Source organism: Lacerta agilis, chromosome 2 (assembly GCF_009819535.1).
Source record: "Lacerta agilis isolate rLacAgi1 chromosome 2, rLacAgi1.pri, whole genome shotgun sequence".
NCBI lineage: Eukaryota > Metazoa > Chordata > Lepidosauria > Squamata > Lacertidae > Lacerta > Lacerta agilis.
This window is the reverse complement of record NC_046313.1, coordinates 14,410,620-14,436,350: the sequence shown is the minus strand read 5'-3', so window position 1 is coordinate 14,436,350 and position 25,731 is coordinate 14,410,620. Positions and strand designations below refer to the sequence as shown.

General features: G+C 41.3%; 1 protein-coding gene across 3 annotated transcripts; it reads right to left on the bottom strand.

Moving 5' to 3' along the window:
• Window positions 1-2,581: 2,581 nt before the first annotated feature.
• ATF1 (activating transcription factor 1) lies at window positions 2,582-25,731 on the bottom strand. Of its 3 annotated transcripts, XM_033138697.1 has the most exons (8): window positions 25,496-25,731; window positions 14,187-14,304; window positions 12,526-12,648; window positions 9,125-9,222; window positions 8,068-8,198; window positions 6,099-6,263; window positions 4,971-5,130; window positions 2,582-2,874 (listed from the first exon to the last, which is right to left on the bottom strand). In XM_033138697.1, exons 2-8 carry the CDS (start codon window positions 14,295-14,297, stop codon window positions 2,730-2,732), a joined length of 933 nt encoding a protein of 310 aa, XP_032994588.1. In that variant the 5' UTR covers window positions 14,298-14,304; window positions 25,496-25,731; the 3' UTR covers window positions 2,582-2,729. The 3 variants fall into 3 exon arrangements, with proteins under 3 accessions (XP_032994588.1, XP_032994589.1, XP_032994590.1); XM_033138698.1 differs by lacking the exon at window positions 25,496-25,731 and having other exon boundaries at window positions 14,168-14,300; XM_033138699.1 differs by lacking the exon at window positions 25,496-25,731 and having other exon boundaries at window positions 14,231-14,299.

Genomic DNA, 25,731 nt, shown 5'->3' with positions numbered 1-25,731 from the left:
TTTTTTAAGGACAGTAAGAGTTTCTTTTTTTAGAGGGTGTAGGTAAAATCAGGTCTACTATGGTTCCACAATTGTTCCCCTTTTCAGCAATGAAGGTTGTGGTGCTGAGAAATTTCGCAAATAGACTCCCGTTAGATTAAGACTGCTGAGCTCTGGTTCTAAATGAGTCTTGAATCTCAGCATTCTGCTGTACTGCTACAACAGCCCTACAGTGTAGGCTGCTAAGCTTTAAAAGTACTAGGTGAAATAGAAGATGCTTGCCTAGTTCTGAGCTGGAGTAGTAGAGGGTCTATATTTACCTCTCCCTCCCTGTGGTGTATTAGAGAGGTTAGTGGGGATAATGGAAACCAGATGTGCTGCTCAGGGTGTGCATTTCCAGACCTTCCAGACTCCTCCTTCCAGGATACTTTAAGCCATAAACATTTCTCATTATACCCATTAATTTAGCTTCAAAGATATCAGAACCAAGAATAACAGCATATTGGGTTCAGGGATTAGAAATTAAAATTGGGGGTTGTTTGCCTCCTCCAAGGCAAGGCTTGCATTGTGAGCCTTAGTCACAATTCCCCTCTACCTACATACAAAGAAAAGGTTCGTTATTTTGTAGCTCTCAGAGAGCAAGAGTTATTCTCAATTCTTGAAGGGGAAAGAGTTCTAAAAATGTTTATGAGCAATTACTTTTCTGCATGTCCGGGAGGTCCCCAGAGCCACCAAGTATCAGGGGGAAATGAGTTAATGGGACTGTGTGTGGAATGCTGTGCCATAATGGCAATAGATACATATTTTTTTCTCTTAATGCATTTAGTGGCAACATTTCAAAGGAATGAAATTATTGAATTGAAATGAATCAATTTGAATTGGAATGAATCAACATTAACTAGGGTAAGGCTACATTGCTTGTGTTAGTTAATTGTGTGCTCAAGAGTCCAATTGATGTCAAAAGATACTTTAACATTCCTTGAGAACAAGAACCAAAATGGCACTATTATTATCCCTGACAGCATCTTTAAAGTGAATTTATAAAGAATGTATCTTCTGTGAATACTAAACTATTTTCTCAAAAATATTTTCAGCAATTTTTGTTAAATTAAATTTGCCTAATGAAATATATAGAAATAGGTTCTAGTTTTCTTGAGCATCTCATAAAAATATAGAATTGATAATCTAAGAGGGAAAATATCTCTGTTTATTGAAACGTTATAAAAATTTAAAATATCCATATAAACTCAATTATAGAATTTGCAAAGGTAACACTTCAACTACAAAAATATACCTGGTGTCTATGTCAACTGGATTACTTATAAAATTGGAATTGCTTTAAGAAGTCACTGTCAGGTTTACAAATTCAGTTTTGTAATTGAGTGCTCTAACATATATAAACATACTAGATTTTACCTTTGGTATATAATTTTAGCTTCTTTGTGCTTTGAACTGAGACAAAGCTAGGGAATTTGGAGTTTGTTTAATGTTTCTGTACAAGCAAAAGAAGTATATTCAAATAGAATATGTGATGCCTGTTCACTTGAAATGAAACAATCATTTCTGTTTTATCTCAAGATGTTTTTTTTCTACCCAGTGACATACACACACAAAAAAGCCCTTTGAAAATATTTTCTGCAACATTTGTTCTCCTGCATTAAGCATTTCAGAGCATCTGTATAAGCAATGATATGTGGGTCTGGTTTTAATGGCACAATAAGCCAATCTTTCATTATGAATACACCCCACCACTCTGCAGGTTTAGATGATATGACAAGCTGTTCTGTGGCTTACTTGACCTGCCTGAGCTCCGTACAATGGGAAGAAGCCACATGGACCTGCCTGGTGTGGAGAGGGGTGCTTCATGATGAAACCATCATTTAAGATGAACACTGGCTTATTGTGACATGCAAACGAGGCCATGATAAGGAGCCTTATGACCACATCCTAAGACAGGGCACACTTCTTTTAAACAAGTTGCCTGCTAAAAGCAAATATAATTTCTAGCAAATAAGTGTGTGTATCTTCTCAACACAGAGATTAGAATTGACAATTTGAAGCAAACATGTTGTATGTACAATTAACTGTGACAGCTTTCTTAGGATTCTTCTCCCTGTCAGTGGGCTGCAACAGGGTTTGACCCCCATATGTTGGAATAAAAATTGTGGCAGGTCTCCACCCAACTGGGAACCCTGGAAGAGTAGGCCTTCCAATCACAGGTAAGTGCTGCACACTCTGGCACATATAGTTGTGCATTTCAACACATGGACTAGAACGAGGGCAGAACCTACTGCTACCTGCGCATTCGCTATGTGGCGAAGATCCTTAGCCTGTGAAGGGAGCAGAAAAAAATAATTATCAGATTTAATAAATTGAACCTATGCTAGCTATATACGTTGACAGGCATTAACCTGAGAGCAGAAGATTCAGCTCTTCTGCATAATGGCAATCAAATGCCACAGGCATTAAAATATTCAGCTGTAGCACAATAAATCATACATCTTGATTGACAGAATGTACATGTCCCACTCATCCTGATTGAAATGAAGATTCCAGTTGTGCCAGCAGAACCCTTCAGGAGTTTTCATGCTTCCTTTTTGTACTCTGCCATCAAAGGTTCTAAATAGAATCTCAAGTCTTTGTGGAATTTGGATAGAAGAGATTCATTTTTGACCTTTCTTAATTAAAAAAATTAATATAAAAAATCCTTCTAAAATTCTTATGTTCACAAAAGGGTGTTTTTTCTTCTTTTACACATTTTTATGGCAGTACAGATCTTTCAAAGTTTTTAGTTCTTCAATTAGAGTTTTGTTCTGGTTTTCAAGAACAGCAACTCGATTTTCAAGACATTTAACATATTCTTTCTTCTTTCTACGGCATTCTCGAGCTGCTTCTCTGAAATTCAAAAGCAAAGTTTGTTAATTATTACACAGAAGTCAAACTAGTTTGGAATTACAAGCATTCTGCTTTTGCTTCATAGCTGATGTTCATCTAAAGATGCTTGCCTTTATCATTTCACAGACTGAAAAGTAAAACAAAGCTCCTTTTTTTTGAAAAAACACTGCTGTATCTACTTGACATAAAAATATTTAAAGAGCTGCAAGGATTAGCAAGCTTGCTATTTTTGCCTGAAGAGTTGAAATTATTTATCATATTGGTGATCCAATTTTTTAAAAAGAATGGTCTTGAAATCTGTAAACAGATAAATTATTTCATCTGTCTAAAGCACACATTTCAGGGGAGTACATTTTAGCTTTGTGAACAATAATGCTTTGGGGCTAATGAGAAATTAGAGGGTATCTCATAGTAACGACTATATGGGCCGTCAGCCTGATTCAGCAGAGCCCTGCATATGTCCTTAAATATGCTTTTAATAAAGTAACAAAGTTTGTCTACGATTACACATTTGAAGAAAAGGAAATACAGGGGCTGCAACAGAGGGTATCAGTGATACATGACGGCTGAACAAAGTGACATTGTCCTCAGGATGAACATCCACAGCAAATACCTACATACCCAAAGAGGGATGTGGCCGTGGTCCCGTCATACCATTTCTTACAGCTGGCTATACTTTATTAACACGTTTAAGCTTTCTTTATTGTACCAATAATTTCAAGACTTTTAATTGCCACTAGCATTGTTGGGGCAATTTAGTCTCTTCAAATTGTATAACGAACTTGCAGTGCCTCCAAGGAGATACAAATACAGTATTGGTGGGTAATTGTATTTACCACTCATCCTGAGACACAAGTGGGAATTTAGGAGATGCTCACATATGAAACCTGTGGATAAGCTGCCAATCAGCTATTGGGCCAAATTCTAGGTCTTGTTAACATGAGGCCCTTAACAACGCAGGACCAGTTACCTGAAGGACACCTGGCTGTTAGATCACATGGGGATTAATTGGTCTGCAACCATATAATGTGAGATTGAAATCTGTGGAAATTCCATTTGTGGCATTGCCCTACAGAATATCAGGGCAGTGACATGAAAACTGTGGGCACTATTACGGAATGCTCTCCCTTCTGCCATACATGAAGCACCAACCACCAGACATATGAAGATCTGCATTTTTGCCAAGAAGTTTCCTAATCTGTAAGACTGGATTTTGCTTTACATGTCATGTGTTTTTATACTGCGGCTTTATCTGTTTCAGGTTGTGGTTTTGTTGTAATGTTTTAATTGATATCTTGGTGGTTGTTTTTAGACAGAAATCTTTGAAATATAAAGTGGTTTAATAAATGCTAATAAATGAATGAAAGCACAGTACATGTGTCTGTGGTGTTGGAGGACAGGACTGGCTGAAATCTGCTTCTCCTTTGAAAACCTCATGAGTTTCCCTCCTGTTTAACTAATGTATTAAAGGTAAAGGGACCCCTCACTGTTGGGTCCAGTCGCAGATGACTCTGGGGTTGCGGCGCTCATCTCGCTCTATAGGCTGAGGAGCCAGTGTTTGTCCGCAGACAGCTTCTGGCTCATGTGGCCAGCATGACTAAGCCGCTTCTGGCGAACCAGAGCAGCACACAGAAATGCTGTTTACCTTCCTGTCAGAGCGGTACCTATTTATCTACTTGCACTTTGATGTGCTTTCGAACTGCTAGGTGGGCAGGAGCAGGGACCGAGCAACGGGAGCTCACCCCGCCGCAGGGATTCGAACTGCTGACCTGATTGGCAAGCCCTAGGGTCTGTGGTTTAGACCACAGTGCCACCCATGTCCCAACTAATGTACAAAAGAATTAACAGCCCCCCTCACACACTGTTTCTTTAAACTGGAAAAGTTTGAAGAAACAAAAGCTGTCAAACGCCCCAAATAATTATAGTCTAAATAAGCATTTGTTTAGAAAGGGAAAAAATATTTCTTGGGCAGTGGGGAAGAGGGCAAAATAAGAGAAGTCTACTGCTAATCTTGGGTGATATGATTGTGTAGCCAAAGATTTTCTATGGGGAATATATTTCAGTGAATGCCTAAGACCAAATGGGAAACGAAATACCTATTTTTCATCAGCCGTATTTCACGTTTCAACTGTGGATCATCCGTCTTGGTTGACTGAGATGTCAAGGAGACAGGAGCTGTCATCACAACCGTCTGGGGGAGGGAAGTGGTGGTTGGTGTGCTGCGTATCTGATATGTCTGCATGTCTCCTGATGCAGCTGTTGAGGAACCACAGTAAAGAATGCTGTGAACAAAGGTGTTTTAAAGAAGACCCACATTTCCTGTTTGAATTCGGGCACACACAGCCAAGCACAAAATGTATGGAGCTGTGGAGGGTATACATGTAAGGAACTGGATATGGGCTCAGAAAACAGCAGCCAGATATCTCTTGAGGGTTGCTTAAAGATAAACACCAGCTTTTCAACAATTTTATTTTTACTTCGCCTCCTTCAGAATGTATTTTGACAAAACTATTTTGAAGCAGCAGCACCTTCAAAACAATACTGATGAATATACAATATTGGTTAATTACATAATTCTGCTGACTTCATTCCTAGGCAGAAGCTTAAGTAAGCCCAACATGACACTGGCAATGCAAAAACATTTGTGTTAAAATTGGGCCCTCAGCTGCTACATGTGCAATGTTAGTTCACCAGCCCAACTCCTGCCTGGGTCACAGATCCAAGGCTTGCTTAATGCTGCACATGCAGATGAGTTCACCTTGTTTTAAGAAGGCTGTGCAGAACCCTTGATTCTGCTTATGTAGTATTGCATATCAATAATGCTTTTGGCATGACACATACAATATATAGACTTAATTTTTTTTTTAAAAAAAAAACCAGGTTAATAGGAAAAAAACAGAATAATCTGTGACAGTACTGTAATTTTTTCTTAGCCTTAGAGGCAGCCAGGATTAAAACCCTTCTCAACAATCTTTGGACTGGTGCAGATGAGATAAGCATGTTTAAGGGAAATTAACATGGGCTTCACATGGCCATAACTGTAAATCTAACATTGCAATCGTGTGAGAAGGAAATCCTCAGGATTAGGATTGGGCATGAAAACTGCTGCCTAACAAAAGAATTAGTACCCAGCTACTAAGAGTAAAGTAGGTGTCATCCCTTGGAAAACCACAGTGGCGGGGAAAAATAGGAGCACTTCTGAATTATTTGTAGTAGGTACTTACTCTGCACTACCACCTGGTTGCTTGGCACAAGTATCTGCTGACCATCAGATGTCTGTACATACTGTAATAGCGGAGTCCCACCAGCATTTGTAAAGGTCTGCAAACCCTGCACACACTCTGTCGCCGGGCTGCTCAGCTGTAATGGTCCATTTGGAGCAATGGCAACTTTAAGGCAAGAAATAATGAAGCAGAAGACACTGATCATTGTACAGCAGTGGGTAAAGGTAAAGGGACCCCTGACCATTATTAGGTCCAGTCACAGACAACTCTGGGGTTGTGGTGCTCATCTGCTTTATTGGCCGAGGGAGCAGGTGTACAGCTTCCAGGTCATGTGGCCAGCATGACTAAGCTGCTTCTGGCGAACCAGAGCAGCACATGGAAACGCTGTTTACTTTCCCGCTGGAGCGGTACCTATTTATCTATTTGCACTTTGACATGCTTTCGAACTGCTAGGTTGGCAAGACCAAGGACCGAGCAATGGGAGCTCACCCCGTCGCGGGGATTAGAACCGCCGATCTTCTGATCGGGAAGCCCTAAGCTCTGTGGTTTAACCCACAGTGCCTCCCGCGTCCCAACCAGCAGTGTGTACGGTAGGTTTATAACTTCTTGACCCCCCCCCCCCAATAAAACCAGAACGATTTCCTGTATCATAAAGGCATGAACTTTGGCTCAGAAACACTGAAATATTGACTAATTCTTTTCAGTTGCGAAAAAAGGTCACCCCAAAATGAAAAGTTGGAATCACTGTATATGTAATGTCATATGACTCAAGAAAAATGGCTTCAAGAACTTGGCAGAAATATTGAAACCTTGCAAAAAAAAACATTGCAGGTATTGGAGAATCCCTGGAAACGGGAGCCTTCCATACTCCACAGATAACAAGAAGTACGTAATCAGTGCTAAGAACACGCAATCAAAGTGATGCAGGAACTTTATGGTGCTTGCAGCAGAAACAAAGACAAACTGCAACTTTGATTTATTCTAATCAATAAGAAGTGTTGTACATAACAGACAAGCATTAGAAAATCTGCATGCTCTGTTTTTTCTGTATTATAATACATAAATATAATTATTATATATAATTACACAATATATTATAGTTCATGAGTAGACAAACTTAGGCCCGGGGGCCGGATCCGGCTCAATCGCCTTCTAAATCCGGCCCGCGGACGGTCTAGGAATTGGCGTGTTTTTACATGAGTAGAATGTGTCCTTTTATTTAAAATGCATCTCTGGGTTATTTGTGGGGCATAAGAATTTGTTTTGTTTTTTTCTTTTCAAAGTATAGTCCGGCCCCCCACAAGGTCTGAGGGACAGTGGACTGGCCCCCTGCTGAAAAGGTTTGCTGACCTGTTATAGTTACATATACAAAAAACGTTTTTCTGATTTCAGGCAGGACCTCTTTTTCAAAATATTTGGAAATGACGGATCATTGTTTTTAGGCAAAAGTTCATTTAAGCTATAGGAAGATGAGGTTGTAAAAAAGTCAAAACCCTAATGTACAGCTATCATGTTCTTTCTGTTGTGCTGATATCACAAAAATCTTCCACCAACTACAGTCTCTTCCTGTGAACAATTTACTTCATTTTGCAACCAGCACCTTCATTTGCCAAACCACATAATAGAATCATGGAATTGTAAAGTTGGAAGGGGACCCAAGGGTCCTTTAGTCCAACCCCCTGCAACGCAGGAATCCAAACTAAGGCACCCATGACAGATGGCCATCCAGCCTCCGCTTAAAAACCTTGAAGGCGAGTCACAACATTCTCTTCCTTTTGCTGGCCTGCAAATTCTGATTTATAAACTATTTAGTAATAGATGAATAGAAAAATAATTCTCAGCAGAATTGTTATAATAATTTAAGAAGAGACCTTTGGATAGCATTATTCTCAGGCTAATACAAAATTCAACTTTAAATATATTTCCAGAAACAGCATTCCTAACACAGACAATTATAAATAATACATACTATATTGTCCAGTGCTTGTTTGGTAAACGGGCGTAGGGACAGACATTGATGTGATAGTAGAGATACCAGGACTTGCTTCATCTCCTTTCCTGTCTCGTGCGTCTTCAGAAGAAAGATCATTGAAGATTTTTCTATAAAAATTACAACAAAGATACCAGACATGGCTGAAAAAACACTTTTTAAAAAATGTAATCATTACTCCCAATGCATAACCCTAGATATGCAGTGCAGGTGACTCACATCTTATGCTTATTTTACTTAGGCGATTGCAGCTTTGCATGGGTGGTGGCGAAGTAAATAAATGAATAGAGAGCAGAAGAAATCCACTCTCCGTTTACTGATTCCCCTCCACACACACAACTGCACAAAGCTGTGATCGTGGCAGAGGTGGTTTCGGGAGCATGACCGCTTCTGCTGCACTGGGTTCTGAGCCTAGGGGGCGCCACAGAACACCATAACTATGGCATAGTGATTGAAGTAGAACAAGAGAAGGTGGGAGCATGCATTGACTTTGGGCCTCACACAGGGCACTGCTGAAATCTGAAAGACCCAAGTCCTCCGCTGATTGTGGGCTTACCTGGTTTTGGGAAAGTGACGGGAGGGCTGTAGCAGTGTCCCAGAGCCCTCACACTGCCTTCCCTTGGATGAGGCATCAGGCTTTGAGAAAGGCACAAGAGCTCTGGCATGGTCCTAGAGTCCTCCTGCTTCCTTCTCAAAGCTTGGACAAGCATTTTTTGTATACATGTGGACCCTCATGTAAGATGTGAGTTACCTTTATTTCTTTTCATGGTGGACAGAACCAGAATATAGGGAGAAAGATGCTGCTTTGTGGCATTGGAGAAAATGATAATTATTTACCTTTTTAAAAAAAAAATTAAAAAATTAAATGTTAAATTCCACCTTTCTGCAATACTGGATTGTGCTGGTAGGCCAGATCCTTATCATGACCACCACTCTGCAGCTTCTGAGGGATCTGTCAAACCCCATGGGCTGCATGCATCTTACCAACTGGAAAAGCTCCACTGAAGAGCACCGAAGAAATGCATAAGGAACTGACCTATAAGATGGACGGCGTGCTAGGATTCCTCTGGCTTTCTGTGAAGAGCCTATGCTATCTGAGGAATCTTGTGAGTCATCACTCTCTGACAAAGAAACCTGAAAGAAACACATCTTATATTATTTTGTTGAATAGCGTAAGAAACAGCAGGACACACCTTTTGGGAATGCCAAGTATAACTGAATCAGCAGGTTTTCAACCATTTGCAAACGTTTTTTTATTACATTTAGAGTTAACAAGTTTCTTCAAAAGGAACACACCACTATTGCTATTTAAACTAAAAAAATTAAACACGATCCATTGTACAGTTTGGAGTTCTGAAGTAATTCATGGGACTGCAATACAAAACAAGCACACAAACACTTATTGCAAACTCATGAGAAAAGGGGTTGGTCAAAGTTTCTGGAATAGTTGCAAAAATATTTGGTGTCAGGTATGTTGAAAAAGATGGGTTTTAACAGCAGTGCAAATGGTGATAGCATTAAGAGGTCAATAGTCTATTTATCATTCTTCTTTTTGAATAAGTGAATACGTGTGATGTAGGAAAGAACAAAGATTGGTCTTTGCTGGTACAGGTCTGCTAAGCATTAAAATCAGAACAGCACCAGTTTATTTTAACAATTTCTAATTTTGCAGTGAAGCCTGTAGCAATGTAATGATATATATTCAAGGCTCCAAACTGAAAATATGCAGATTTAGATAAGGAAGGAAGAACATAAGGAAACAAAACAAGCATGTCTCAAGGACTCTGGATTTTCATTCTTTCTGCGCACTTCACCAGTTGGCAAATGTCAACAATCCTTCTGGTGTTCCCAAATAAACGTCTTTCATTTACTGGTGAAGCAGCAGCAAAAGCTTCACAGGGCATAGAGCTCTTGCAAAAGTATGTTGGTAAAGTAAAACAAAAAGAAGGCTGCTGTCAGGAGAGAGGGGCAGCTCTAGCTTTTCCTCAGTTTTCAGTGATGAAATTGCAGCATTTACAGGTGAAACTCAAAAAATTAGAATATCGTGGAAAAGTCCATTTATGTAAGCGATTGTTTTCATTAGCTACTGGAGTTTAATATATGAGATAGACTCATGACATGCAAAGCGAGATATGTCAAGCATTTGCTTGTTATAATTGTGATGATTATGGCGTGCAGCTGATGAAAACCCCAAAGTTGAAATTGTTAATTTGGGGTTCTCATCAGCTGTATGCCATAATCATCACAATTATAACAAATAAAGGCTTGACATATCTCGCTTTGCATGTCATGAGTCCATCTCATATATTAGTTTCACCTTTTAAGTTGAATTACTGAAAGAAATGAACCTTTCCACGATATTCTAATTTTTCGAGTTCCACCTGTATATCCTAGAGAACTCCTAAGTGTAAGACAAAATCCTCTATACGTATTAGAAACAATATGACTGCTTTTAGATCTTTGACATGTAACACAGACAATGCACAAACATTAGATTTTTAATTATTATTTTCAGGGGGCAATACTATTGCTATCTTCAACTAGTTGAAGGGCTATCATATAGGTGGAGCAAATTTGTTTTCTGTTGCTGGAGAGGGCAGGACCCAAACCAATGAGTTCAAATTTCCAAAAAGGGGTTTTCAACTAATCATCTGGAAGAACTTCCTGATAGCATGAATAGTCCAACAGTTAAACAAGCTGCCTTGGAAAAGTGGTGGGCTCTCATTCATTAGATGTTTTTAAGCAGAGGATGGGTGGCCATCTACCAAGGATGCTGTAGCAGCCAATTTGAATTAGATTACCTTTGAGGTTTCTTCCAATGCTAAGATTCTATTATTATAAATAACCAACAACACCTTAAAAGAAGGCTTACAAGGCTTTTCAAGACAGCTGAAAGCATACACGATAGATCAAAACATAAAAAAAATTCTATTGTTTGCTTCTTTAGCTTTTCTTGTTTTATTTTGTGTTGTTTTTTATTTTTTAATCATTGGTGCGCATAATCCTGAAGATTTTAAATACTGCATTTAGTTTATGTGAGGTCTTAAATGTCCAACCAGCCATAGTAACTACTGGTTCCAAAAAGTGGATGAGGTAAAAGTTCTACCCACCCACCCACAGTTCCTCCTATTGGCTCCACCCAAGTTCTGATCTTGATGCACTTCCTAACAGCCATGTCAAAATGTTGCAACGCAGTCTTTGGCTCATGGGGGAGGGGTATTTTCATAATGACAAAAAGACAAAATTACCCCCCCCCAAAAAAAACCCGCTTTCCTTGCTGTGCTATAGAACACTAAAAGGCTCAAATTTAGGGCTCTCAGTCACAGCACTTTATTCCTATGTAACAGGATATGAGGGATGCTTCCGTAGAGCAAGAAAATAATACTGCTTTTTCCTTTCACTCCTCCTGTAGTACTCCTAAACAATATATTGTAGCTCAGTAATAGACCACGTGTTTTGCACGCAGGCCCCAGGTTCCACCCCTGGGCATCTCCACTCCGCTCTGGGAAACACTCCTGCCTGAAACCTCTGAACAGTCACTGCAAGTTAGTGTAGTCAGTACTGAGCTAGACGGATGAATTGTCTTTCTCAGTGAAGGTAGCTTCCTGTGTTCGTTCGTAGACAGCTTTATCTGCCTACTGCTGTAACAGCAGTGAAGTGGTATTGGGGGTTATTCACACTTAAACAAGGTGCAATCCTGTGAAGGATGGAACACCTCATTCTGCCCATGCAACCCTTCCAGGGCTACTTCCCTTTTCTTACAATATGTACACAAACGGCTAAACATGGATGAGTTTGCATCATTTTTATGTGAATCAGCATTAGAAACCATAACTCATACCTCCATTTTGAAGTATCTGTCGGACTGATGCTTTAAAAATTAAAGTTATGAACCGGTTACTGCACTTGCCACAAAATGTGAACTCATGCAGATATTATTTTGTATCTAATTAAATGAATGTGTGAGCAGAGCTTCTGCTTGTGCAACAAACTTCCCTTCCTTTCCATCTCCAAATCTGCTCTGGGTTTCCCCTCAATCCTCTAGAGCAAATTTGTAGAAGTGTGTGGGTAAAGATGTGAAGCCCCCACCAAAACACAAAATATGGTGGGGCTGCCCCCCTAAGATCTCTCACTCTCCCCACCCCAATTTTCCTAGTTTCTTCTCAGACCTTCACATCTCTAGATGTGTGGGGGGGCATAGAGGGAGGGCAAGTTTCATTGGACAAGTGGAAGTTGTCCACTGGACTTGGTTTCAACTTTTTAATTAATTGGTGTCTAGCACAATATTAGGCATTTTAATAAACAAGACAAAATAAGAGTCCATAACAATGATGTGGAGCTTTGCTGGCTTGCTGTTGTCACCCCACAATAGGCTGAAATGCACTATAGCAAAATTCAGGTGGTGTCAATAAAACTTCCAAAGAAAGTTAGTAGTACCTGCACTGATTGCCCTTGTGGTGAGTGAATGACAGATGAGGTTTGAGCTGTATGAATGACTCCCTGGACTTGATCCCCAGAGAGCTGAACCACTGTCAGTGGAGCTTGACCTCTAAGGGACATCTGAAATAAATCAAGAGTTGATTAGCTAAATCATGAAAAACACAATTTAGGCAATAAATCAATAGCGCCTACATGTAATGACACTGAGATTGAGGAAGAATAGTACTAAATTTCTAGTAAGAAGACTTCTTAAGTGAATACCCATTTTTGAATAGTGGTTGCATTTAGCCAGACACTTGCATTTATCAAGACACCTCAGTTACTGTGTACATTTAACGTGAGTTCACACTAGATGTCCTCAGGGGTAATGTGTCAATCAAAACATACATGATTTTCAGCCCAAGTAAGATTGTTTTCCAAATCTAATAATACAAATGTGGCTGTTTTATATAATTATTCATTTCTGCTTTACATTAACTAAAACAAAGATGGGCAACCTGCAGCTTGGAAGCCTTTTGCCCTGGTCTCATTTTATGCAGCGCTAACACTTCTTGAAACTGTCCCCATTCCTCCATGCCATTAGACTTCCCTCTTTTCTGTTCATTTTCTCCTTTTTTCTTGACCTTTAAAAAGGGTTTTGTTTCCCCCCCACACACAATTTTTTTCTTCATTATACAATTGGGAGATATATATATATATATATCTTGTGAAAGCTTTTTACTGATTGCATGGTTTGGAGGAAGCAAGTCTGTCCATCTCCAACTGTCTGAGATTGGTAGTCTTGTGCATATATACACACTTTGGGCATAAGCACATCTGTAACTGGGAATTCTACTCTGAGATCACTATGGTGAAAAATGAAGCAGGGCATTTATTCCAAAATGTAGCTAATTCAGAACACTTTTGTCTCTGGATCTGTCCACTGCCTGTATATGGTTACCAACAAATTACCCTAGAGAAAATTACCCCTCCCCGCCAACAACAGAAAAAAGGTTGACCTCCCATGCTGTAAGAAGTCATGCTTTTCTGACTTCCATTGACAAGAAAGTTCTGAAATTGAGAAACTCTGCAACAGAACCCAAATTCATTAATTTTCAGTGACATCTAGTAAGTACAGCCTCTGCTCTTTCCAACTCAGCTCAAGCAGAGCACATGCATAAGCACCAATAAAATGAAACTTCACAACATCAGTGCTTGGTGGACTGCACCCTTTGTTTTGATTCTGTCCTTTGTGCTAAGGTCAGAAAGGCCACCGGAAGCAAAAATACTGAAGCAAACAACAGCCGATTAACCAGTATTTTTAAAGGAGATTTGTTATGATTCTGTGACTGGGAGACAGTTTTTCAGAATTAGCAACTCTTAAGTTAAAAAACATGGAGATGCTCAACTTTCCCATTTCTTTGCTGAAGAAAGAACATTTGGATTTTATGAGACATGCCAATATCTAGTGGCTATGGATGCATTTTCAGCTCCACGCAGGAAACATGATTAACTCAAATTCCTGGAAATTATGTATGCACACACATGCACACACACACACACACACACACACACAGACAATGCACTGTAAAAACAACAACCCAATATTGTACAGTAAAATTTCAAATTAACCTACTTAAAAATTCCAAGAGGATCTGACCTTAGATAGCTTTCTTTACCTGTTGAGAAACACGAGAAAGCTGAGCTGCTTGTAGCGTGGTACCTTGTAAAGATGCTGCTTGTGGGGGTGTCGCTGAATTGTTACTGTTGCTTTTGTGAGCCTCTTCCATAATCAGCCTATAAGAAACCAAAAGACAGCAAAATGCAGAATTTATTATTACCCAAGAGAGAGAGGGATGCTTTTCAAAGAGTGCCAGAGGACATTATAAAATAATACTGCCTTGTTGGTGATTACTGTCTTGGCTCTACCCACAGTTGTGTCTGCCAGCCATTGTAAAGAGGATGTTGCATCAGGAGTTGTCAATATGTGCAATTCAGAGACAGGCCTAGAACCTTGTTGAAAGCAATGGAACTTACGCAGCCTGAAACATTTTAAGTCTTTCTGATTTCAGTGAGACTTTGGTACACTGAACTTCTCTGGATTATGACCACTGACAAGTATTCTGGACACCACCATTGCTGCTGCCATGAATTTTGGACATTCAAGAAATACAATGGCCTTCCACTATGCTAGATGGATCATTAGTTTGAAACTTGTAATACGGTTCTTTATATCCTTGTGAGAGACACCTATTTGATACAATAGTGTGGTAATTAGTCACATGATGATCTTCTGTCACTTATAAATTCTATTTTTTACTGAAATGAAAAAATGCATATATAATAGTAGTTTGGATACAGAGCTTCTGTGAACATAACTCAGTGCACAAGATGCCCCTGCCTTGGAGCAAGGAAAGAGGTTTTTTCTGATTTCTTCTCCCCCCCCCCGACCCCCTCAAAAGAATTTCTAGAACAGAGCACGGAGGACTTGCAGGAAGAAGGCAGAATGGGTGAAAATCACCTCCACTGTGCCACAGGTTTTTCTTCCCCCACAAGGAGAGAACAATAGGGGAGGAGTGGTGGTGGTGGAGGACGTTATTTGTATTCTAGTTTGTTTCAGAACTTTCTGCATCTATGATATGTAACTGCCATGCATTTTATTACACCTGCTGCACAATTAAGCATTTCCTGGCCAACAGCACCAGTGTATGCAAAACAGTGTTCCAATAAAAATACCTCTGAGGCAGTCAAAGATGATCTGCCAGTTCTGAGCATGTTACACAACATTTGAAATAGTTGCAAGAGCTGTTGCTGAGAAACTGGAAATTACATTTCTCTCAATGGAAACATGAGTCATTGATTTTTCCCTGCCGAGACCAACCACAGGAGCTCAGTCCTAAAACCTGAAGAATGCAAGTCACCATAATGAAAAAGTCTCAAGAGCTTCACTTCAGCCTTTCCATTCTTAATCAGATGAATTGTGCTATCGAAACAGCAGACACCTCTCATGAACACAATGACAACGTAGCACATACTACTCTCTCTCTCTCTCTCTCTCTCACACACACACACACACAGAGGGGGGGATTCTACAAGTGAACTCAGATGTTGAATTATAATAGCTACAAAGAAAAAAACAAGCTGCTAAGCAACGAGGGAGGTAGCAGCAGCTCAGTGGGATGCCAAGATTTGCAGAACCAGAAAAAATATTTTGGAGGGGAATGTAAGACAACCCCCTACCCCCACAGCCCAATCATATCAGACCATGCTCAGTGACCATAAAATGCTCAGTGGTTTTTTGGGGTGAGGGACATGCTGGTGGTAATAGAGAAATAGAGCCAGCAACGGCTGGCTGACTGGAACACTGAACAATAACATTCCAAACTGCAACATTCAGTTGCAGCTCCACTTGTACTATTCTACTGCTTTGGTTTTCAAACTATCCTCCAAAGAACTCTCGTGTTTCTCAGTAAGGAGATCAGTAAAAGTGGAAAAACTTCCCTAAAAGTTAGCTAGCCCATTATTACCAACATCTGCAATGTGCAGCTGCCCAGGAGTTTTGTGAGTGTTCTATAAAGTGCCCTCTCTGTTCACAAAGAATAACAATGAGGCACAATAGGCCTGGTCGGTGCTCTGCAAGAACTGTGCATCCTGGAACATGCCCCACAGTCTTCTGCAATGAGAAGGACTTAATCAGCCAAAAAGTCAATACAAGAGTTCCTTAAAGAGTTTGAAAACTATGTACTTTTTCTAATTACAAAGGGGGGGAGCTAATTCAGTAATATTGTTTATAAATTGAAAGAACAAGGCTTTTAAAAGCTTGTAAGGAACATGTTCTGGAAATATCTCTTCCATCTCAGGGAATCTCTATTATAACCTCCCACACAAAATAAGACATAAAGGTGTCACAAAATAACGCCATCCAACTACAAAGAACACAGTGTTTGTACAGTGGTACCTCGCAAGACGAATGCCTCGCTAGACGAAAGGCATTCGCTAACGAAAGGGTGACTCGCAAGACGAATTTTCCTGTGGCTGCGATTCGCAAAACAAAAATGTTTTACGGGTTTTTTCTTCTTCGTAAAACCGCGCTTCCTCCGACCGTGCTTCGCAAGACGAAATTTCCACTATACGACAACACTCACGGAACGAATTAATTTCGTCTTGCGAGGCACCACTGTATTTTGCAGGCTAAGATTGTGGCAACTATATTACCTATTATTATTATTATTATTAGTTCTATAGCACCCTTTATCCAAGGATTGCAGGGTATAATACAATATAGAAACATAAAATACATGTCATAGTAACAAACAAAAACAATACCCTCCCATACAGTTTAAAAGGCCAAGGGCCTGGGAGAAGAGGAATATTCTTGCCTGATGCCTAAAGATATGTAACTAAGGTGCCAGGTGAGCCTCCCTGGGGGAGAGCATTCCATAAGCAGGGAGCCACCACAGAAAAAGCTTGTTCTCATGTTGCTGTCCTCTGGACCTCTTGCAAAGAAGGCACACAAAGAAGGGTCCAGATCAATTCACATTAGGAGATGTGGTCCTTGAGGTCTTGTGCTCCTGAGCCACGTAAAGCTATATAGATCAAAACCAGTCCTTTGAGAATTATGCTCAGAACTAACTGGCAGACAGTGCAGTCGGGCCAGGATTGGCATTATATGCTCAAACCATTTTGCCCCAGTGAGCAACCTAGCCACTGAATTCTGCACCAGCTGAAATTTCTTAATCATTTTCAGAGGCAGCCCCACATATAATGTATTGCAGTAACCTAACCTAGAGGTTACCAAAGCATAGACAACAGCAGTTAGGCTATCCCTGTCCAGATAGGAGCACAGCTGAAGCTGAGGGAAGGCACTCTGTACCACTGAGGCCACTTGAGACTCAAATGACACCAATGGAACTGGAAGGAGTCCCAAGATGCATACCTGCTCCTTCAGATGAAGTTTAACCCCATCAGGAGCAGGCAACCTCCCATCCATCCTGTCTAGGGATCCACCCACTAACAGCCTCTGTCTTATCTGGATTGCCGTATTTTTCGCTCCATAAGACACACCTAGTTTTTAGAGGAGGAAAGGGGGAAAGCCCTGTTTTTTTGAGGATCAGCTGAAAGTGGTGCAGCTTTTTTTGCAAAGGGAAAAGCCCTGTTTTTTTGAGGATCAGCTGAAAGTGGTGCAGCTTTTTTTGCAAAGGGAAAAGCCCTGCTTTTTTGAGATCAGCTGAAAGTGGTGCAGCTTTTTTTTGCAGAGGAAAAGCCCCGTTTTTATGGGGTCCAACTCACAGTTCTGCAGCTTCTAGTCCTACAGCCATTTCTACAGTTTCCAGACAGATAATCTAATCAGCCAGTCACATGTTGCTGGGGAAACAAACAGCCTCCCTCTGCATTCAACAATGGAGGTCTGGGCAAGGGGGCGGGGCTGGAAAGGGAGCCTTATCTCTCTCCTCATCACTTGCTGAACAGCTGTTCAGTGGCTTCCTTTCAACACCCCCTTCTCTCTTTGTAAAAAAAAAAAGAGCATGATCTGCTTTTGGCCACTAGGCAATTCGGCTCCAGCGACCATGCATTCGCTCCATAAGACACACAGACATTTCCCCTTACTTTTTAGGAGGAAAAAAGTGTGTCTTATGGAGCGAAAAATATGGTAAGCTTCAGTTTGTTGGCTGTCATCCAATCCATTATTGAGGCAAGACAAGGGTCCAGCACATCCACTGCCTCACCTGCAGATGTAAAGGAGAAGCAGAGCTGTGTGTCATCAGTACATTGCTGACAATGTACTCCAAAACTCCAGATAACCCCCCTCAGCAGTATCATGTAGATGTTAAACAGCATGTGGGATAAAACTGAACCCTGAGGAACCCCACATTGAAGGCTCCATAGGGCCAAAAGCACTCTCCAAAGATCACCCTCTGGAAATGACTGAGGAAGTAGGACTGGAAACACTTTTAGAAGTCACTAACTGCCTGTGGTGTGTGCTGCTCACCCAACCTACCGCACCTCCTACACCATACCTCCGTGTCATGGGCTGGCTGGATGCAGAGGAATGGTGGGAGGCACCATTCGGGGAACCCCCAGAGGAAGAAGGCCCAGAGCCAGGGGATTGGTGGTGGGATGATGATAAGTGGTCAAATGGAGAAGAGTGAGAAGACTGGGAAAAGGAGGTGTCAGAAGCTGTAGGGGCAACAGGGTTGAGTAAACAGGAAGATGCGCTGTGGCAGACAGCAGTAGACTCACAGAGGGTTAGTGCAGGCAGGCTGTGGAAGAAGACAGGGAGTCTTCCCCTAATGCTGTGACCAGCTACTAGCCCTGCTGGTCTCCCAGAATGCACAGATAAATGGGCAGAGCAGGCAAGCAAGAGGGGCAATGGATGAACAAGTCAGGATTCCAGTGGTTTGTGGGTTGATTGAGATGGCTGAGAGTGCAGAAGAGTCAACAAAGCACAGCAGGCAACCTGAGCTTGTGGGGGGCAAGTCTAATGAGAGGGGTGCCACATATGGGGGTGGAGCAGGCAAGGTGCATTGAGTAAGAGGGGTAGCACAATGGTGTGAGCAAGCTGCAGAGGTGGCAAGGAGTAAGGGGAGGGAACTTTGGCAAGGAGTACAGTAATGGGAAGCGGAGGGGCTTTGAGGGAGAAGTGCTTTGGGGTGGGAGTAGAGAGGTTGCCAAGTGAAGTGAGCAGGGGTGTCACTTCCTAGTTATAATTAAAACAAAGGCAGAAACTGAGTCAGAACAGGCTGAGTCAACATACTACTTTCACACTTTTGTGGGTGCTCACAAATTCAAGGAAAAAAACAGGCAAAACATGATCAAACTGGTTTCTGCCTCATAGACAATTTCTAAAATAAATGAAAACGTTAAAAGGTGATCAGAGAAAAGGAAAGAAAAATATAAAATAGCAAATGTCTCAAAATGTCTATTTCACACATTCAACTCCTGACCTAGACAAAAAAATAAACAAGAATTGCAATTATCAAGATATTTGCCTAATTCATTATTTTCATTTATATGGACCCTTGCATTTTTTAATTGGAGCGACATAATGTAATTACACAAGAAGCAAGTTTATTACTTAATTGGTAAAAAGCAAATGAAAGTCCCTTTCATATGCTGTTCTTATGCTAGATTTTACAAAAGCAACAAAACCTTATTATCTTAACTGTTATTGCATTAAGCTTGGTTTAGCATAGGAACAAGAGTGGCAGGTGGGGTGCCATGCCAAAATCCTCCAGGCAGCTACATAGCTCTTGGATGTGCCTCTTTGCCCAGTCTTTCCACAGTTGATGGGTCAATGCCACCAGCAAGAGGCATCTCAATGTTCCTGCCCAAGTGGCAGACGGGTAGAAGCTACTGCCAGTGGTGGTCAGCTACAACATGGGAAAGGAGAGAGTTGGCCATGCTGCTGTCACATGATGACAATGGGATCAACTCAGGCCTCTTCAATATACCAGCTTGGGATCTGAGGCAGCAAAGGGGCATTTTTTCTCTCCCCCCCCCCTCAACAACTAGTTGAAAAGCTTTTCAGACATGTGTACTGTGTACAAAAATAGCACTTGACACTTGTGCTCTGATTAAAAATTTTCTAGAAAACCACCATTACTGCTACTGAGTTGAACAATGCAAAACAAGACAACCATCTCTAATATGAAGTCTGTTTTATCTAATCACAATCAATTCTTTCCTACATGAACAAATGAAATGTAGTGCTTATTAGTTTTTTAATTGAGATGAAAAGAAGTCAATATATATTGGCTTGATCTATCTGCAAGTTAAATATTCTATTATTATTTGCTAAACAAAATTTAACCAAACAATGAATAGTGAATTACTGATATTAGTTGACATGACTGACTCCTCTAAATTAAGTCACTTGATGCAACAGAAGCACCATAATCTCTTCATGCACCCTTATAGTTATTTTAAATACAGTTTCAATAGTATCTTCCAAAATACTAGTTTTTCAGAGCAGTGAATTCACCCTTCCCAATGGTTTCCAACGTAACATCTTGCAGCACTTCTGAATCACCTCTTCTGCTCTAATTTAACCCTATTAATACTTAGTATGCCTACTGCAATTTTGAGTGTTCAAAATGCTTCACATGCATTACATTGTTGTAACCTTACCCCAACCTTACAAGGTAGGCCATCACACCGATGGGGGTGGGGGGCAACAGTGTGGGAGAGTGGCTTAAATAAGGCCATGAAGTGAGTTCATGCCAAAGGATGGATTTGACTTGTGGCCTTCACTAACCTAATAAAGTGAGAAAGAACAATCTTTTAATTCTTCTTCTTAAAGAGTTTAATAAACTTAGGCTTTTTCTTGTCATTGTTATATATGTGGAAAGGATTTATATTAACTTGTTATAGAGTTCCCAATTCTTTGGTATTTTGGAAGAACTATACTTCAGGAGAAAAGAAACTATTCCAATTAACCACTTTAGATGCTGAGAGAATTCTGTAGCCAACTGGAAAAACATACGTACACTCCAGCTCTTGGCAACTGTAAAATATTTAGATCAAGCCAAAATTTTCAGAACACAGACAAAACTGGAAACAGATAATCATCCAGAAGTTTCATAGCTCTCACTAGTCGAAGAAATGTAGCTTTCTGTTTCTATAGCATTTTTGCAGAATCGTGAAACCTGTACAAATCACTGTCCAGAGTCTATATCAGGGATGTAAACATCTCAAGTGCCTGCTGGTGCATGGGTATCTGAAATATTTTTACAACCTTTGTCCAAATGTAAGGCTAACAGGCAATGTTAACAACTAACTGTAGCCCTAATCAGCCACTACTCATGTGAAGGGGCAACAAAAGGGATGCAGGGACTCACTTTTAACCCTAACCCAGTCATCGTGCAGCTTGTGTCAGACTCCCACGTGCTCAGGGGTAACTTCTACTGTGGGGAGCCTTTTTTTCTTGTGTTAAGTTTCTAAATCATGCGGGGAGCCTACACAACTAGGAAAGGCTTTCCATGGCAGAAGTTACAGCTGAACAAGTGGGAAGCTGGCACACTCCATACAAAGATGGGGGTGGAGCTAAAGGTATTGCCCCTTTGTACTTGTGTTGCCCCATCATACGAGTTCTTACTTTTCTTTCTTCCTCTCTTTGTTCTGTTTAATATTGCTAAAAGTGTCCTTTTGTTTCTCCTACACAAAATGTTTGATCGTCTTGATGTAATGTTTTGCTTTCTGATCTTGCTCTATACAGTGGTACCTCGCTAGACGAATGCCTCGCTAGACGAAAAACTCGCTAGACGAAAGGCATTCGCTAGCGAAAGGCTGTCTCACAAGACAAATTTTCCTATGGGCTTGCCTTGCAAGACGAAAAATTTCTGCGATTTTTTTTCTTTTTTTCGTCAAACCGCTATTCCCCAGTTGGTGCTTCGCAAGACGAAAAATTCGCTATACGACAGCACTCGTAGAACGAATTAATTTCGTCTTGCAAGGCACCACTGTACCACCTTAAACTTTGATCAAGCTTGTAATTTGCCACTATGTGCAGCAGGAAGTAATTGCACCTAAAGAGCAGCCAAGCAGCAAACAGCACCAGTCCCACACTATGCCCCCTTCTAAAGCTGTGTCACACATATACACAGCTAAGTCTAGTTGAATGCACAGCTTATATTGTCCCATCTTTACCAAGCCAAAAAAAGTTAGCAATGCATAGTATCCATGCAGCCACTTGGTAAACTGGCTGGCTGCAAATATACAATGAGAATTTTACAGTTCTGCAGCTTTAGAAGCAAAATATAGATAACCAGCTTACCATTTGGTTACATGTACGCCTCAGTAAACTAACACTAATGTTCCAGTCTAAACTCATGGTACTACAAAAACTCCTTGGCCAACTCAAGACCTCTTATTCTAGTTAAACGTCTTCATAAACAGCTTGCGCTCCTCTAATGTGTTCCAATATCTTCTGAAGCAAGGTTAGCAGAGAGCTTTTTCTATGGTGGTGCCTTGTGTGTGGATTCCCTGCCATGAGAGACTACACCATATTCTTCTTTATTTGTATTCCACTGGCAACTGAACTTAGTAAAACCAGCTTTTGAATCTGTTGCTGTTTAATGTACTGATCGAGGCTGTCCTCTTTTTTGCCACTGTTTATAAAATAATTTGATAATCTGACTTCAATAGTTTGATTACTGTGCTTTCTTATGTGAATTTTTGTTTTATTTAATTGCCTTAAGCAAATCCTTTGTGGAAAAGTGTGATATACATTATTAGAATAATGATTTATGATAAGCCTATTTTGCTCTCTTTTAAGAAATGCTCAAAACATACCATTGTTCTCTTATTTTACTCTTCATTAATTTCTTATCATTTATTTTAAAACAGCTTCTACAACTTAAAACTCATTTTAATTACCACTTCAGATTTGGGCTTACTATTGTTTACACATTCCCTCCCTTTTTCATTTTGTTTCTTGAGCATTTTGTAAATTGTAAACCACTTTGGGCAGGAATCTATCTATTTTCTTGTTTGTAAAAGTATCTAGTAAGCACTCGGGCGTAGCAGTAAAACTATTGTTTATTTATAGTGCATCACCAATGTACACACTTTACAGAACAACATAATCAAAAGAAATAGTCCATGCTCCAATAAATTTATAACTAACATTTCAATAGTAAGGAAGACAAGATAAGATGAAGAGCAGGAATGGGAAACTTGTGACCAGATGCTGGTGGACTCTGGACTCCCATCAGCCCTATACGGCATTGCCAATGGTCAGGCATGATGGGAGCTACAGCTCAACATCTGGAAGGCTACTGGTTCCCTATCCTTGGAGGAAGGCAAGAATAACAAGAGATGGTTGTCAAAGCCCTAAATACCAAAATGTGGGTTTTGCTGAAGTAGTTGAAGGAAAATTAACAAATTAACAACCAATTATACAAAACGAGCCTTTTCTGAGGTGGCTCTCTGTCTGTGGGATGCTCTCCACTGGTAGGCTTGCCTGGCACCTTAGTTACATATCTTTAGGCACCAGGCAAAAACATTCCTCTTCTCCCAGGCCTTTGGCTAATTACCGGTAAACAATCTATGGCCTTTTAAAATGTGGAGGGTTATTATTGTTTGTTACCATGGTATGTATTTTTGTGCTTTTATATTGTAAACCACCCAGTGATCCTCAAGTGATGGGTGACCTAGAAATGTAATTCATTAATAATACAGCATCAATTGGTGTGTTTTTTGCTTCCAAAGGTTATTTATTTAAAAAACTTATTACTTTTCCACTTTGATAACAGGCCTCCCAGGTGGCCTATATTGAAAGAAAAAGAGCATGCAATTAACTCAGATAGTCAAAGAAGGTACAATTACTTCATGTAAAAAAGAAACTGCAAACATCCCTTTCATTGAATTGTAGAGTTCAAAGGGCCCCAAGGATCATCTAGTCCAACCCCCTGCAATGCATTTTAGATTTGGATCACTCATTTTAGATCACTATAGCTGTACATTGTCTCTTTAAAACAATTATGAACAAGAATTACCCTTGAAAGACATATTAGAAGTAGCCCCCAAAAGTTGGGCGAACTAGAGTAGATTATCGGTATTTAAAGGTTCTCTTTTTATTATCTTCAACAAGCTCAGAACCATTTCACAAGCCTTGGTTTGGCACAGAGTATATGGCCAGCTAGAAACTGCAGCCAATTCTGCCTATTTATGCAGAATACATGTATGAGATTCATTTTCATACACCTGTCTGCTACTGTTTTCACATTGACTTCACACACTCCCTTTCAATATACCATTACAGCATTTGTACACCTTTCCAGAGCTGCTTCCCAAAACCCACTAAAGACCAGTAAAATCAGTAGATTCAAGCACACCTAAAACGAACAGCAGTATAAAAGCAGCAGTCATTGTAATTTGAGGTCTGTGAACTACCCTGAACATTTTGTTCAAAAGGCAGGATATCAATATTTTAACTATATAACCCCAGCACAGCTTTACAGATTGTATTTTTTTTTATTTCCCCCAGGCTTTAAAATTCTATCGGAGTTGATGCCAGGCGAGTCTTCCTTTGGAAAGCAGATCTTAAGGATACACCTAAATACACACAAACACACACAGACGACACAGAGCACTGCGGAAGTTGCACCTGAGCACAAAAGAAAGCCGACCTTCCGTTTAAGATTAAACCCATCACGTGACTTGCTTTAGGTACTTAAAAACTGTATACAGGCGTTCACTGCAGCCAACTCCAAGGTCCCTCTGCCCTGCTCCCCGCACCAATACAACATCGGACGGAGCCGAGCTCCCCTCAAAGTTGATGGGCGTTGTCACTCAAATGGTACGCGTGCCACATCTTGCGATCGGTCATGCAGGGCGGGGCTTACCTGCACAAACACCCCCCCCCCCCAATATTGTATTCAAGTGGGCAAACCTGGCTGGGAATAAGGCGGCAAACGCATCTTTTCTCAAAGTGCAACCCAAGCGCCTGAAACTCGAAAGCTTGCTCGCGGCTTGTGCGAAGGTTTTGGTTGCTTCCCAACTTCCGATTATTAATTATTATTACTATTATTATTATCTTTGCTTTCGAAGCCCCCTCTCGCCAACTGTCAGGAGAGGGAGGCCAGAGGAGAAGGCAGCAGCAGCAGCAGCCGGCGGGCGGGCGGGCGAGCCCGAGGGGAAGCCGAGCCCTCCCACATAGCGAGCAAGGCAGTCCCGCGGGTGAGACCCGACGCTTGTGCAACAGCTGCGGCGGGCGAAGGTCTGCCTCCCGCCGGGGCGCCAGGAGACGGGCGAGGGTGCTTCGCCCTCCCTCTCGCCAAGTCCCAACCGCCTCGCTCGCGCCTTTTCGAACGGGAACCGCTCGCGAACGCCCGGCTTCCGCGAGCCGCCTCTCCCTCCTCCCGAGGCGTTTCCCGACCCGCTCGCGCTCTCGCCCGCCCTCCTTCCCTTCCCTCGCGCTCGTTGATTCGGCCGCGTCCACCTCGCCTCGCGCCCTGATTGAGTCGCCGCCGGTCGCGCCCGCTTTTACCTCAGAGAGACGACACCGCCGCCGGCTTCGCCTCGGCCTCACGCGGCGCCCGTGAGGGGGGAACGGAAAGCGACGGCGGCGGAGGCGGAGACGCCGCCGCCGCCCTAACGCCTCAGGGAAGCCAGAGCCGCCGCCAGCATTGTCGGGAGTAGGCCCCGCCAGGGAGAAGAAGCACGCACTCCCTCAGACACGCACACTCGCTCTAGAGCTCGGGGTGGGCGGGTTGCGACGATAGA